The 16,882-nt window shown below is 37.6% G+C and overlaps 1 protein-coding gene across 17 annotated transcripts in view; it reads right to left on the reverse strand.

Moving 5' to 3' along the window:
- The window catches only part of LOC128259539 (uncharacterized), a 59,167-nt gene that overhangs the window by 9,380 nt on the left and 32,905 nt on the right, over positions 1–16,882 (reverse strand). For 13 of the 17 annotated variants that reach the window (XM_052991984.1, XM_052991982.1, XM_052991976.1 and 10 more), the window contains 3 exons: positions 13,045–14,182; positions 656–676; positions 45–555 (listed from right to left, as the gene is read on the reverse strand). In XM_052991984.1, the coding sequence (XP_052847944.1) occupies positions 45–555; positions 656–676; positions 13,045–14,182 (1,670 nt within the window). Of the gene's footprint in view, positions 1–44; positions 556–655; positions 677–13,044; positions 14,183–14,736; positions 15,884–16,523; positions 16,622–16,882 lie in introns of those variants that run through there. The other 4 variants (XM_052991977.1, XM_052991973.1, XM_052991985.1 and 1 more) reach the window with 3 other exon arrangements.

The raw sequence follows: 16,882 nt of genomic DNA on the forward strand, positions 1-16,882 counted from the left end.
AGATTTCTGGGACACCCCCTAATATGGATATAAGCGGTTCCTACCTCAAGCACATCCCTTAGCCACTCGGGCTCGTCGTCGTCGTGGCGAGTGGTGGCTGTGGTGGCCGTCGAGGGGGTGGTGGTGGTGGTCTCTGTTTCCGTGCTGTCGGCCTTGACGAAGGTGGCATTTAACGCGCTAGCGGCATGGCAATAGCCCACAATGTCCACGGCTTCAACGTCATCGGAATCGCCGTCAGCATCGCCGCAGCCGTTGGCATCGAACTCGGCCCTAGCGTGGTCCTCCTCCTCCTCGTCGTCGTCCTCCTCTTCGTGGAACTGGCCCTCCTCTTGGTCCTCCTCGCCCTCTTCGACAATTGCTGGTACAGCTGCAATTTGAATGTCCTGCTCGACCACCACTGATGATTGCCCCGGCAAATCCTCAATGAGATTCTTGATGCTGGTCGGCGATGTTGCTGTGGCAACAACGGCAGCAACTGCCACGCCCACGCTGGGGGCGGCGTTGAGTATTTGCTCGACTTCCTTGGCCTGTTCGTCCGACAGCAGCGACTGTTGTCTACGTTTTTGGGATCAGAAAAATAGAAATATATATAAAGTTTATGAAACCTTCTCTCTAGGGATCAAAAAAAAAATACTACAGAAAACAGGACACCAACCTGATTTTGTTTTCCAAAATGCTACGCAGGCAGGATACAACAGGACAACAGGACATAAGCACAACAATAACAGGCAATTTACGATAAATAAATGAAAGTAAACAAATTGAGAGAAATGCAAAATTTATGAAATATTTATAGAAACATGCAAATCATTTTAAATAATACAAATAAATGAATACGATTACGTGCGTCGCTTAAAGATTTATAAATGTTGGAAACGAGCAACGAGCATGTGAATAAAATTAAAATGCATATAATAACAGTAATTAAGTGGCGAGTTCAGCAGTCGACAAAAGTGTGCAATTAAAATGTAATGCGCTTTTAATTTACACTACATTCAGCGGTTGGGCTGCCATTTTTCGCTAACGATTCCATTTCATCACCTCAAATTGGCTTTAATTTGTAACAAAGTTTCGGATTCAATTTAATTCAATTAAAGAATTCTTGGCTTTATTTATTAGCTGCGAAGCCTTTATATTATACTCTTTAAATTGCAACTTTGTCAACTATACTTAAGATATAGCTTCGAAAGTGTCGTTGATTTGAATCGGTTCTCAATTTAGTAACCTAACTATTTTCATTTACATTTATAAACCCAATATGTCTTTTAAATTCGCAAATTCTTAAGCGTCATCCTTACTACAGATAGCAAAAAAAGTGCTTTGAATTTATATCACCCCCAACCAAGAAACCTTACTATTTTCCCTTAAATTAATAAACCCAACAAGTTGCCCTTTAATTGCACATAATAATAAAGTAAACTTGAGGACGTGAAATGCAGTCAGCGCCGCAAAGTACGCAATGTCAAATTAAACATGCACGCTTACATGAGCACGTAGCCCAAAGCGAGTTGGGTGGAAAATCGGGCGAAAAGTTATATGTCGCATACGCCGTGTTGCACACGCAATGGCACCTGAAGTAAGGAAAACAGGCAGGGCAGTGCAAGTAGTACAGGTAGACAGTTGTCAGTTAGCTGGGTGCATTTAACTTTTAAGTGTTTGTCACTCTCACTTGTGCGTGACGTCACGTGTAAGGTGGTTATATATACATATCTCGCTATCGCAGTGTTTGTTAATTACTGCCAACAATTGCCAGCGACAACGAGGACAAGACCATACACGGTGAAAATAAGTAATCTTTTTACTTTTCCCACGAAAATAAACATTTCCTAAACATTTTATTTAAACATTAATAATATTATAAAAAATACTTAGATGCATTTAAAAGCAGAAAAAACACATTGATATAATTACATTCACGTTGCGAAGATTAAGTAAGCATATTTTAGGATACCTAAAAATGAAAATTCTAATAACAATATGTTGTAGACAAATTTTCTAACAGTGCACTGAGAACGTTGCTAATCATTGAAACTAACATACAGAGCCTTAGTTGTTGCAAGTGGTTGATTATGTTGTTGATAATGAGAGCCAAGTGGCAGACACTGAGACAACAACAAACTGTCGGGTGAAGACCCAAAGTGGCCACTTTCCCGCTTTTACACTTTCCCACTTTTGCGTTTTCCCCCGCAGGTAGGTGGTGCTTATCTGTGTGCCATGCATTTAAATAAGCTTTCCAACAGTACATTTATGTAATTGCAATTGCAATTGGCATTTTCACACGCAGCCCAACTGACTATAATTAGCTAGGCTTTCAAAAACATATTTGCCAATGGCCTAAAATTCAACGATATTGCCCGACAGTTGACGGCAATTTCCAAATGGCTCCATTGAAAAGCAATTCAGATATTTCGATAACCCCAAATGCAATCCAATAAAATGCAATAAAACAATTAGCCAGCGATTTGCCAACGAAATCTCTCGTGCAAAACTAACAATCAACTAAAAACAATTGAATTGGTCCAAACAAAAATTGAAAACTTATTCAAGGGGGTAACTTCTAAGCGGCTTATGGCTGGGTTTCAAAACTGCAAATGGAGGGATTTAGTGGAGAGGAGTAATCCTGCAACCCAGTCAAAACGAAAAAGAATTAGCATAGAGTTATCGCTTTATAATTAAAATAAAAATAACACGCTACCGTTTTTAATTGCTAGCGAATATGTGGGACAATCCCCTATGTTTTTTTAACCACAAACCTCTCCGCAGGTCGCCTGAAGCGAACGCAGTTGCATGCATAACAAAATATTACGCATACGCCGCATGTGACGCGCGAAACAACGATGACAAAGTTTTGTCGGCTGCAACGGCGGCGACGGAAAAATAATTACAAGCTCAAAAAAGTAGGGAATGGGCTTCAGCTTTAACGATATTTAAACAACACAAACTCTGGAAATATTCCAAACGTTGCACTACGGTACATTTATAAAAAAAAATTGGAATTACTGTAACAAATTAGTTGATTAATTTAAAAATACAATGTAATGTGTGTTTATCAAATTTTGCTAAACTAATCACAATCGTTAAAGATTTGAAAAAAATTAAATAAACAGAAGCCATTTTTAAGCCAGACGCTATGAGGATTAATCAATATTTTAAAGCTTAAAACTTTGAAGTCCAGATATATGTTCAATATCCTATCCAACACCTTTTAATTTATGCCAAGAGATTTATCATTTTTTCCCATAGTGCGAAAAGAAAATGCGAAAGACAAATGCAATTATGCGACGCTTGGAATTTTCCGTTTGTGCCGAACAAACAAAGGCGGAAAATCCGGAAAGCCAGAACGGAAGACTGCGTGTTGTGTGCTCCGACACTTTTCGTTGCCTAGTTATTGGAGCACAAGCACAAGTTGATTAGGGAAACGCAGCGGACATATGGAATGTGGCATACAGACCGTTTCACACAGAGCACCGCCGCCGCAAACAAGGTCAGTCTGCTTATTGTTTCGTCATATATTTTTAATTAATTTAAATAACAACGGCGAAAAGGAAACCGCAATGCAAAAGCCTTGCCCCACAAACTGAGAGCGGATTAAACTCACTCAAGAGCGTCGTTTTTCCTGTGGAAGCAAGGAAAATCCTCGCTCTCCGAGTGAGTTTTTCATGTGCTTAGGCTCCATGTGCTTTTTGGCCCTGGCCCACAATGACGTCATGTGTCTGACTCGCTCGGTTTTGGCCTTCCATTGTGTTGTGATAAATTTAACAGAATTTATGTTTAGTCATTCGTGAGTTTTACAGCAAGCATTCTCGTTTATTAATAGCTGTTGGCTTGGATTAGACTCCACATCCACATCAACATCCTGCATTCGTCCAGTTCGCCAGCACTTTTCAAAGTCACTTGTGTTTGGCGGAGCGGAGAAGAGAAAACAGAGAAAGTTTTCGGCCTGGTTGAACCCCGGACAGTCGAAAAAACCAAGTCAAGGTGAGCTATGACGATGATAATGTGACGATGTGCAAGTGGAAAATATATAGCCAATATAAATTGGCTGTTGTTTGCTTTGGGTTTGGCTATCAAAATAGTTCCATTCAAGGCATAATAAAATGGCTTTTTATAAGAATGTTGAACAATAATAAACAATAGATGTAATAAAAAAAAAGTGCAACATGAGAACTTCTTTTAAGAACTCACAATGTATTTTTTAAATTACTTTAAATGTGTTATATCTAATATCCAAGAAACAAGCTGAGATTTTAAAAATGATGAAGGCTAGTTATTGTTTATAGCAAATTATTTATAATTTTTTATCAAACCAATAAGAAGATAATTGAATGGATTGCAACAAGAAAGTTTTTATAAATGTTACCACAAAAAATATAAAATCTTTTGGTGTCAACATAATTTTTAATGTATTTGCATAAATTTCTCAAACACAAAAATTCTTAAAACACATTTTAAATATAATTAAGACTAATTATATTGAATAATGTTTAGATATTGCAATAGAATTGGTAAAATAAGATAACAATTACTTTTGATCATATCAAATATATGTATTTTTTGATAGCACAAAAACGAGAAGGAACGTTTTCAGAGACATAAAAGTTTTCGGTTTTAACTTTCATAAATATTTCTCATAAAAAAATATAAAATCTCTGCGGATGACTTGTTGAAATTGTTGGTGTCATTATCATTTCTGATTTATTTGCATAAATTTGGCAAGCACATCAGAGGTTAACCCGTTTAGCACTTAATCATATGCAATGACAATTTGAATGCACAGAGACAGCAAAAGGCGAATGGCTATGAAAATTGAAAAGCGCATTTTATTATGGCGAACACGTACGGGAACAGTACAAATACAAATTCCACAGCAGAGACAGCTCTCCGGCAGAAACAACAAGCAGGCAAGAACAATGTTTACTGCGTGCGCACCAAAGTATGCAGCAAGAAAAATCACAAACGCAGGATAACGACAAAGGACATACATCGGGGTAAAAAGTAGGAAGGCAGGGTGACAGGGAAGCAGGAAAGCAGGACGATGACAATGTTGAAAATGACAACTTGGCAACAATTATATTCCAGAACGAGTGTGTGTGTGCTGGCCCGCATATGAACAAGAAAATGGAAACAACAATGTCAACAGGATCAACATGGCGTATGAGCAACGTTCAATTGAAAACCCATTTCGATTCAAGTGCCACGACAATACGATAGACTGTACTCCAGCACCGCCATTAACGTTTTTCCCTCATTCATTGTTAGATTGTGCAGGAAATTGAGGTAATTAAACGCTCCAAGAAGCCCTCTCCCGGAAAATGAAAAACTTTGCGTTCTTTAATCAGCTCAGAGCAAAAGTTACCTGTTTACAATATATATATATATGTATATATATATTTCTGTGATTTGCTTCTTTTTTTTTTTAGCAGGGCTCGGTATGCCAGATGCCAACTACTTAAGTACTCTGCATACACAAATATGTATATAAAAAGTGTTTTAAATATAATTTTGGCCACCCACTGTGGAGCTGCTGCCATCTCGAGGATAAAAAATTCCATAACTTGCTACTAAAACGCAAACTTTCGGGGGCAAACTTTGTCCGGGCAAAGTGAATGCAACACTTTGGCACTCGCATTCCCACTTGCAGGCAATCAACGTGGTAAATAAAAACACCCGGACTCCTTCACCTATTTATCTTTATCATCCGGCTTTATCTCGCGAATTAGTCCAAAACTTCACACATCGAGCGTCACAGCGATAAATTGCAGTATTTGCCTCAAACTGAAACTTATGCGAGCGACTGAGTAAACAGCAGTCACCAGGACACTTCTAGGATATCCAGAATACCAGTCACGACAACAAAACAAAGTGCTAAAGGTAGATGCGTCCCAACCATAAAGTCGCCTTTAGAGAGGTGCATTTATATCGGATGGGGGAAGCATTAGTGGACCGACGTTGAAGGAATCGCTAAAGGCGAGTAATGGAGGTAGGAAATATCAAACAGAGTCACAAGTCGCTGGGCAAAACACCCTCGGGATGGAACGGAATCGCGGACTTCTAAAGCAAGTGTCTGTTATTAATGCAGAAAGTCATTTATTTTTCATTTCCTTGGAAATAAATCATTTCGCAAATCATTATAAAAACAATGGGTGAAAATTACAAGAAAGTATTAAACATATTGACTCATTCAAGTAATGAATATTTTCTGAGTTGAATAATTTGTTGGCAATTCAACTGCGAACTTTTAAAGAAACTTTCTGCCATTAATGCAGTAAAGCTTTTTATTTCTTTACATTGTAAATATGTCATTGTAAAGTTTACATTCTTATTTAATTTTCACAAACAGAAAATTTTCTGAATTGAGTAATTTGTATGCCTTTAAACGATGGACTTTAAATATCTATAATTAATGCAGTTAGTCATTTATTTTGGCATTTATCTTTATCTTGGAAATTTGTCATTGAAAAGTTAAAATTCTAATTCAATTATCTCAACCAGAAAAACTATTGAAGCAAACAATAAGCTAGTAAAAAATATATATACCAATTCAAGTAATGAATTATTTACTGAACTGAATAATTTGTTTGCCTTTGAACGATGCAGTAAAGCCTTTTATTTTGCATTTACCACATTCTTAAACTTGTAAATACGTCATTGAAAAGGTAATATTCTGTATTTATTTAATTATTGGAGCAAATAACAAAGAAGTTTTAAATTGACTTTTTGGAGTAATTAATTTCTTTCTTTTTTTATCTTACATTAAAATCTTGATTAAATACAAAAGTTTTTCTTGCTATTTTAACTTCTTTGTATTTACACCATCAAGCTACATTTTACAATAAAACAAACCCCTTTGAATTGTCAACATTTTCTTTGGCTTGACATCTAAACATAGAGTATCTCAAGAACTATTGAAATAAATACCAACAAATGGGCCAAAGCGTCATTCGTGCTCCATTTCCAAGTTGCCTTCAAAACTTTTGCGTTGCACTTGCAGTGCGCTTCCTTACGCCACCCATTTTGCCACCCACTTTGTTGCCATTTTTTGTTGCAATTGAGAGGAGGTTAAAGGGGGATAGAAATGAAAAAAAAAACACACACACAAAAAAAAATTCAAAAACAAAAGTGGGCAGTACAGGCGTGCGATAAGCCAAGCACACAAATAAGATTACAACGCTCGAGCAAAGCAGGGGCAACAATAACAAAAACGAAAGAAATACTAGCACTAAAAACGCGAAACCAAAAACTTTTTTTTTTCAAATGCCGTCAAAAGCAAAAGTTCAAGCTAACCAAAAAAAGAAACAAAAGTAAAGAGAAAAAGGGGAGCAGCTAAACGAAATAGAAGGGGCAAAGTTTAAACCGCCGAAAAACACACAAAAAATCATTGAGAAAGCGTGAACAGAAGAAAGTTGCCAGTTGGCGAAAAGGCAGCGGAAAAATGTTAAAAGCAAAGGGCCAGGCTAACTAGAAAATGGCCAACGGCTAGAGACATTTACAAACGGCTCCCAAATAAGCAGCAGTCGCTAAGAAAGTTCCAGTTCACTTGTTCGAAGACACTTTGAATAAAACTAAAGATTTTTAAAATCTTACTTTGAGTATTGTATTATTATTTATTGTTACAACTATCTATAGATAATGCCATTTTTTTTGGTTTGAAAATGGTTATTTTTGCAACTATCCGCAGCAAATGACATTTTTATTATTCTCTTCAAACTATTTCTTTTCTGCAAAACAATACTTTTTCAAAAATCATTTAAAAGTACTCAGTAATAACAAATAGAAACTTTAGAAATGTTAAATTTTCATAGTGCAGTTGCGAGTAATCGACAATTACATAGGCCAGAGCCGAAAACGGTTCATAATTGACCAGCAAATTGCCCGAAAATGTGGCCCATTTCGCTCGCCCGCCCAGAAAAAGGATAGTGGATAGTGGAATTGTCGAGGAGCACAGGCCTCGTGTCAAGGACAAACGTTTTTGGGGACAGTGGGCTCAGCTGGGCAGGCTGCCAAAAAACAAGAAATAAGCAAGAGGATGGCACAAAAGAGTGGCTCCTGTTGAGCCCCAAACGTTTGGCCGAAAGATAAATATGAGTTGGACTCTCGCACAGCTGGTCCTTACTTTACTTCTGCCTCTTCTGGCCACGACTTTTGGCCAAGGACGACAAGGACATAATCAACACATGGCCGAAACTGCTGTCGCTGCTGCAATTTATGTAAATTGCGGGCTAGTTGAAAGAGGGAATAAGAGAGTGAGACAGAGACGGAGAGCTCTTGTTGAATGCCAAAAAAGGCGAGATCAGAGAGTTAAGCAATTGCCACTTGCGACAACGCTGCGTATGCGTGATTTCTCTGGGCCTGCACTTTTTACTGCCCTGAGCTGCTGCAAATGAATTTCAATTTCACATCTTGCATTTCGAAAAGCATTCCCAGGGGGCGTGAAGTTTTTCAATTAGTTGACCAACATGCACTTTTGTTGCTCGCAGGCAAATTTTCTGAAATTATGCATTTTATTTCAGTTCATGTGAAAGTTCGAGAGCGCCTGATAAATACATATTTTAAGGCCCCAAAGTTATGTTAATTGTAACAGGGGGTTGGTGATAATCATGGGGAAATTTAACATTTAATAAAGGGTTCCTATAATGGGGGAGAACTTTACTTTTGCATTTGTTTCTTTAAAAGGGAAGAAATTATGCAATTACAATTTGAAAAGGAAGTTTCAGGTTTATTGCCCTTTTCTTTAGAGGGATAAATTGTTTACATATTTTGTTGGTACTCACAAAAGTCATTTAGAGTCAGTTTTCTAGATATAATAAGCTAAGAATAGCTTATCATGAGAACGGGCTTAAAAATTCTATTTTTGGTATATACCAATTTATTTAAGAAATTTCTCCTACGAAACCCTAAACCTACATTTCAATTCATGTACAAATCCTTGACTAAGAATTCTATTCTTGGTATTTACCAATTTATTTACCAAAATCCTTTTACGAAACCCCATTACAGCATTTCATTCCCATGACAAATCCTTGACTTATCCAATCGCACATTAACTCATTTGCTGCTGCTGTCAGTTGAACGCAAAAAGAGACACTTGTACAATTTAACTAAGCACAGAAACCACTTGCACAATGCACTTATAGCCCACTTCTATTTATTTGCCAGCCACACACCACACACCACCCCTTACTTAACCCACCCACGCCCCTTGTGGCTTAAGTCGCCACCGCAATTTAAATAAGCTTAAAAGCGCAGCGCGAAGACTAAAAGCAAACTTGACTGAATTGCATTTTCCCCCTCCATTTTCCTTTTGGCTACCAAAAAAAAAAAGGAAGAAGAAGGCGAGAGGAGGGGAAAACCCAGCATATTGAATGCCAAATGAGCGATTAGCACTTGTCGCCCTGTTTTTGATGCCTTTGGCAATGTCTGCCAGGATGTGACGATGATGAAGAAGATGGAATGGGGGTTAACATGGGGGAATCCCCCATTTGTTGGCCTTTTGTGATTGCGCTTAAATTACACTTAACACAAATTTCATTTGAATAACCTAATTGGAAGGCAAAAGCAAGGCAGGCAAGCAAAAAACTCATTTAAATGTTTAATCACTAAAATAGTTTAGTGCCAGTGAAGTTGTCTAATAATGGGTATACTCGAATAAATGGGATTAATTATAACTTTTACTTGTTGGTCAATAATTTAGCATAAAGCTCTATCAAATTAAATGAAAAATAATTTAATGTGGTTGTCATAGCAGTCACACAAATAATAATTGATCAATAAATATAAATAAATAAACCTAATGAAACAGTATGCTCTATCAGAAATAGGCTTGTATTAACATTATTATTATGTGAATAGACAACTAAAGTTAATCATATTTAATGGCAAAGAATATTAAATATAACTTTAAAGTTTTTGAAGACTAAAAATAAAATATATAAATTTAATAAATACCTATAATCATTTTCATAAATGTCTTTTACTTATAAGTATTTGTATAAAGTGATCCAAATCTACGATATCTAATCTGGATATAAAAAAACATTCAAAGTAAAATTCCGCAATATACTGTGATTAACCTAAGCGACTTTCGAGTACTCAAAGTATTTGGCAGTTGAACCGCAAAAGCCTCAAATGCAATATCTTTGAAATACAAGTGAATGTGAAACCACAAAAGCCTCATATCAGCAAACAAATCATCATCAGGAAAGCCAGAACCAATTGCCATTAATGCATGCGAAGGGAAAACTGGAAAAATGTGAAAAATCGAGAGAAATGGAAATGGAAACTGTGGAAACTGGCCACTATCGACGAGACTCGTGTGTGCGATTTTCCAACATGACAGTTGTCTAATTAAAAGCCAACAAGGCACCGATAATGCCCAGCCATAAGGAACCGGATACCGAACCCGAAATGGGAACCTTTCATCATCATCATTATGGCAGCAAAATGTCATCAAGAGTGCAAAATAAAAATTGCCAACGATGATGATGGCAAACATTAAATATTGATAATAATTTTTTTCCACCTACCCCAAAAGACGCACTTTCACTTTGTTGACACACAGCAGTTTCTTCAGTTCCGACTTAATGTTTAATTAAAACTTATTTCCTGCGCTGCGAGCACGAAAATGTTAATTAAAACGATGTTCGGCGGCGAAATTGCCTTACATTTCGTGCGTTTTTGCCACTTTTGCCACTTTATTTTTGGCCAGCCAAAAACGGATTTCGTTTCAAGCGCGCGGAATTTTCTTTTTTCCGTTACTCCGTTTTTCCTATTATTTTTTTGGCAACGCAACCATTTTGCAACCATGCGACAGGATGAACGGGCGGCGGGCATGTGATTCGAGTGGCTTCGCAAATGCAGGACAAAACTGCACAGGATACGCAGGAGCGTGGAAAATGAGTGGAAAATGCAGGCTATCCCAAACGAGAGCGAGAGAAAAACGAGGCTCTCTCCAGAATTTCCACTCCAAGTTGAGTGAGTTGTGCTATAGTCTCGCACGGAAAACGTTCATAAATAAAAGGCCAAAAAACACTCGACTAATTGACGTATGCAGCACAGCACAGCACACAGCACACAACAAACATATTGCCAAAGAAACTACGGTTAAGTGTAATTTTTTCCGCGGCTAAAACGAAATTGGTTATTTGCGTGCGAAACGCGGAGAGAGTTTCCCCCTTTTATTCCCAAGCAAAAAGTGCCAAGGCAAGGCTACGTAATTCCTGGTAATGGCTCATAATAAATTGCCCCAAAACAAAAGCGTCGAAGAACGGAACGCAAATAAGCATAAAACCTATAACAATTGAAAAGGGTAACACTACTCGCTTCGGTATGGGAAATCGTTTGAAAATTGCATTTTAATACGTCGAATAGCAGGATGGTTGTACACAATAAATCAATGGCAAGTCAATTCTGGGTAGCAGCCACGAATCGCTCGCAGAAAGCCAGGCCAAGAATAAATGACGGCGAAAATCTAGATACTAAAAGCACCTCACAAAAACCTTTAACCGCCTTCGTTGAACTCACATGCACATATGGAGCTCACCTGCGAATGTCTGCCAGTGATGGGAAAAGGGCAACATATTTATTATCCTTTATAAAAACGTTTAGGAAATTGAAAAACGAACTTAAATGTTTTCATAACCAGGAAGAACATTTTTAAATTTTTTTTCTCGAAGAAAATTAAGGCAGCAAAAATAATTGTGTTTAAATCCAAAATATAATGTTCTTGCTAAGAACTTAGAACAATATTTTTATTTAGATTCACAAATTAACCTTCAAAAAACACAAGCTAAAAAATTATAAGTTATATATAGGGTGAAAATATATAGGAATATAGGGTGAAAAACTGTTTTTCATTTTTTTTAGGTCATTTTGAGCATGGGTCAGAAGATACCCAACCCAGGCTAAGGAGCTCACTCCTCATGGCTTAAAGTCCATGCTTTAACTGGATCAGAGTTGGAAATAGTTTAACAAGTTTGGCAGTTTAAAGTGGCACCAGCTAAGACCCTCTTACTCAGCTTACTCAGCACAAAGGAAGGTGTATTCACATGGATTCCAGTATCCAGCATCGAGCACCTAACTCCGCCGGAGTCAACACTTCCGGGCGGAACAGACTCCGGATGACTACGAGCTGACAAGCGACAGATTAGCTTACAATTACAACAAAAAGCTGGCGCTGAAAGGTGGCAAAGCTGATGATGAATAGTACTATAGTATAACTTGAAGTCCACAGAATTCCGGAGACTGAGAACGTGGGGTTGGTAAAATGTAAATATTAGCTCAATATGTGAGCGAGTGAATGAAGTTCATCTGGGGCCAAGAAAACGAAGGAAATGTGCATAATGTCTGAGATACCTTGATTTCAGGATTAATTATTGGCTAGAAAAAATACATAAAATGCTAGTGAGCTGGTAACTTAATATCAACAAAAAAGGATTAATGTAAATATTGGTGCTTTATGCGAGTTTAAGGCTGATTAGAGTTGTAATGCTGATGAAATCTATTTCATGTGTAAGTAATAAAGGCAGAAAAAATGAATTAACTTAGTTCGGAAAGGCTCAACAATATTTAAAGGATTGAATACGACATGGAGAAATAACGCTACACTGATAAATAAACTATTAATACCATTTATAAATTAAACATAAAATTAAATGCATACTAAAAATGGTTAGATTGAATATACAAATATTTGAATTAATGTGGAAAATAATTAATATGGGTTAAATTCAAAGTGAATTTTCAGATAAAATATTTGAATTGAGTATAAAATTTATTTATTTATCAGTGTATAAATTTTATTAAGGTAGTATTTAACTTAACATAATACATGCACTACCTTAGATTTAAGTCTAAAATAATAATATTAAATTATGAATTATCTAAAATGTACATGCCTTAACTAAAAGTATATTAAGTGGTAACAAAAGAATATGCTTTTAAAAACAAAAGACATTCGCTAAGAAAAACAAGACACATGCTAACTAAAAATAAATAAATGCAGAAAAACTTAAAGTAAACTTTAAAAAAAAAAAAAAAAAAACTCACCTAGAGCTCAACAGTCGTTCGGCTTCGGCGGCGGTCATGTCATCGGGTAGGCTATCCTCCCGTGGAATCGCTGCAGCCGGAACAGCATTTGGAACTGGTGGAGCAATGGCCACACTATGATTGACATGAACCTTGATCACCTCATCGACGACATCGTCGATTAGTTCAACATCCAGGAAATCGCCTTTCAAGTGGTTGATGATATCCTCCTCATCCTCGCCAGCACTGGTATCGGCATACTCCAAATCCTGCAGTTCCAGGGAATTTTGAGCTGGAGCTCGTCGTTCTGGGAGGACTGGAGCCTCCTCCTCCTCCTCCAGTTCTAAGACCTCCACATATTCAACAGCCAAATGCTCATCCTCCTCCTCCTCCTCGAGATCCAGTTCCTCCTCTTCGTGGGCATCAATGGAGGCTATGGGGGCAATGCCTTTGAGCGCCGCACGGGCGGGTGAACAAGGGGGCGTGGACTTGGCACTACCTCCTCCTGCTCCTCCACCTCCTCCGACACTCTGATCCTGATTGTTGCTATTGCGTCGCCTTATGGGTGAAACCACGCCCACGGGTGGGGAATTATAGGCGCCACGATGCAGGGGAGATCCCTCGACACTCGACGAAGTGGGCGACTGGAGGTGAACTCCTCGCGAGGCAGCCACTACGACTGGCTGGGAGTCCTGCACATCCGGTTTGATAATGGCATACACCGTGCTCGACTCCTGGGCAAAACCATTGGCTCCGTGGAACTTGCGCTGCATATCGCTCACTTTGGCCGTGTCATAGAGTTCTGCCTCGGATCCGTAAACCTCTCGACTTTCGCTGCCATCGGGATTGAGGCGATAGCCCACATCCACGTAATTTAAGCTATGCGGTTGCTCCTCCGTTTGCAGGTCATAGGAAGAGGGCTGCAACTTGGCCTTCACCTCGGGCGTGGACTCGTTGAAGCCACCCTCATCCTGGCTGGTCGTCGATATAATGCTCGGCGGACGCTGGCCAAGACCGGCGGCTGGCATGTTCACTGTGATGCTGCTGCGCTTGTTGGCCACTCGCTGGGGAGATCCGCTGGCGGAGCCCGGAATGGAATGTTGCTGCTGCTGGCTGGAGTTGTTCACCGATCCCGATGTCTCGTCCACAGATTTGCGACCTGCAAAAAAAAAGAAAATATAGATGTAAATATCGATAAGTACAAAGTTTAGGTGAGATATCTTAAACGTTTGTTATTATATAATCTACACATTTTTAAAAAGGGCAATATTAACTTCTTTTTTTAACATGACTATTTTCGGAAAAGATTTTAATGTCTGAATGCTATGTTTTGTTTAAAGCACATTCAATGTAAATAAAGTGCGCTTAAAAATATAGAAACCATTTCAAATCTACTATTTATGCAAAATAAATATGTAAACTATTTGTATTTAATATAATATAAATAATAAATAATTTTATATCATATAAAAAAATAGAAAATTCATATACAAATATTCTAATTCTATTTTATGGGAAATTTTCGGGCAAATATTACCCTAAGATTTATAATTCCTCTTGAACTTAAGAATTTAACTTATCAAACAATGCAACCTTTTTCTTTTTTTCACCCTTCAAAATGTTTTTAATACAATTTAAACATTAAAACTTTGTGGGCGAACTTTCTGTTTATTTTTTAAATAAATAATAAAAATTAAAGCTGGATCGCCACACCTTCTTTCAACATCCTGATCAGATCTGTTTGCATATTGAGAAGCAGTCTAGTGCGTTCCGAATTGGAATCCCCGCCCTTATGAGCCTCAAAATCGGAATTATCCTGCATATGCTGTTCGAAAAAATCCCGATATCTGCGTAATTCCGCCTCCAAGATGTCCTTATTTTCCAAATCCGGTTCGCCACGCAACTCTTTTTTAATAAGTTCCATTAATACAACCATACGTTGTCGGGCATCTTGGGGAGATTTCTGACTATTCGAAGATCGGAACGCATTGGGAACTTTTCTTGTGGATTGAAATTTAGCTGGCGAGGATTGGGAACGACTAGTGGACAACTGGGCACAAGTGGAGGAGTGGTTCGAATGAAAGTTGGCTTTGTTATTTCGGTATATCTGATGCATTTCTTCGTCACTGGTTATGGGCACGGAACGTAGAAGCTGTCGCCTCTGGATAACTGGTGATCTTGGTAAGGATGTGGCAGTAGTTCCTCCCGAAGGACGAGCACTATTTGAATAGGAATCAAAACACTCCGATGTGCGATGTCCTGTACAAACACATGATGAAGTAGTAGAAGGCGCTGTTCGATAAGCTTGACTCTGATCATGAGAGCAATCCACATTCATTGAATGCTGAGCAGCTTGATGCTCCGAAAAGTTAACCCAAATCAACTCCGCTGGCGGACGCTCTCGAAAAATCCCAGTCAAACGTCTTTGATTCAAGCAAACAATAAAATGACACATGTAAGCATTGCGCAGGCGCAAATCATTTAGATTATTACAATGCATTGTGGTCAATTTATTGAGCCACAGCCAAGCTATATTAAACTCCGGTGATTCTTCACAGAATGTCTCTTCAATGGTGGGCGAACAATCCAGCATTACCACAAAATCATTGGAAAGTAGCGAGCTATTGGTCATGTACGTCTGATCATGTTCATCCTTGATCTTGTGTGCACTTTGATTTAGACTAGTGTGACTTTCCACGTGCCGAACATGAGTAGACGATGTGGTCATCAGCAGGCTTGCATGACTATTGTTTCTCCCTTTTTCATCGGACTCTGCATTTTTATCAGGCATAATTTATTTGATTTATTTGTCCTATTGTTTGTGTGTTTAATTTTGTTTTGATTGAGTTTTCCCAAAATGTCAAAAGGTATTTAATATTTTCGATACATTCACTCGAAAATAAAACGGAATTTTTAAAAACAATATGAACTAACTTTAAAATATCTAAATCTTAAATATCCTCATATCAGAGTTCTGAGTCACTGCTTAACCACGAAATATTTTGACACTTTCAATGAATTGTTTAATTAATCGTCCACGCCATTATTTCCATTTTCCTAATTTATTTATCTATACACAAATTTGCTGGGGAACACGAGTGTCTTAATGGATCAGAGAGCTAATCGCAAGTTATATATATATTTTTACTTTTTGTTTTGGGACTTTTGCAGACTATTTTTGTGTGTAGGTGCAGATGCTAAAGCTGTCAACGGAAGGCATAAATATAGACGCCTCCGTATATATGTACACACCCATTTCTAAATTGGACCTTAGGGGATCTTTAGTGGGGAGATGGAGCAGAGACAGGCGACATTTTTTTGTTGTATTTTGGCCAAACGTGTAGGCATTTTTCAAATTGGCATTGGAATGTCTTAGAAGTTTTGTAAGTTTGCCAATTATCTTAGGCGTGGATAAAGGAAATTCCATAGCTTGTTATGCACATTTTTAGTTGATTATAGTTTTTATGCAGACTAGTTGTGTTTTATTTATTTATACCAACCTCGACAGGCTTGACAAAGTTTTCGCAAACTCAGACACATTTTTATAATCACTTCACTAGCACTTTTTTAATGTTTTGAAAAACACATGTTGCGATTACTTAAAAGGGTTTAACAACAAATCATTATTTATTAAATTATTTATTTATTAACAATTATTATACATAGTAACCATGTTTATGTACAAATTATGAGAAGTTTTATTTTTCCTAAAAATGTATAAATCAATCGTAAACAAATTTGTGTATGCTTAAAAATAAACATTCTTAGAGGAACTTGAGAGACTGGTTTCCTAGAAAACCAATACTATTATTCAATGGGCAATATGGAAATTATTTCATGTATTAAGTAAATAAAAATC

Source organism: Drosophila gunungcola (assembly GCF_025200985.1).
Source record: "Drosophila gunungcola strain Sukarami chromosome 3L unlocalized genomic scaffold, Dgunungcola_SK_2 000005F, whole genome shotgun sequence".
NCBI lineage: Eukaryota > Metazoa > Arthropoda > Insecta > Diptera > Drosophilidae > Drosophila > Drosophila gunungcola.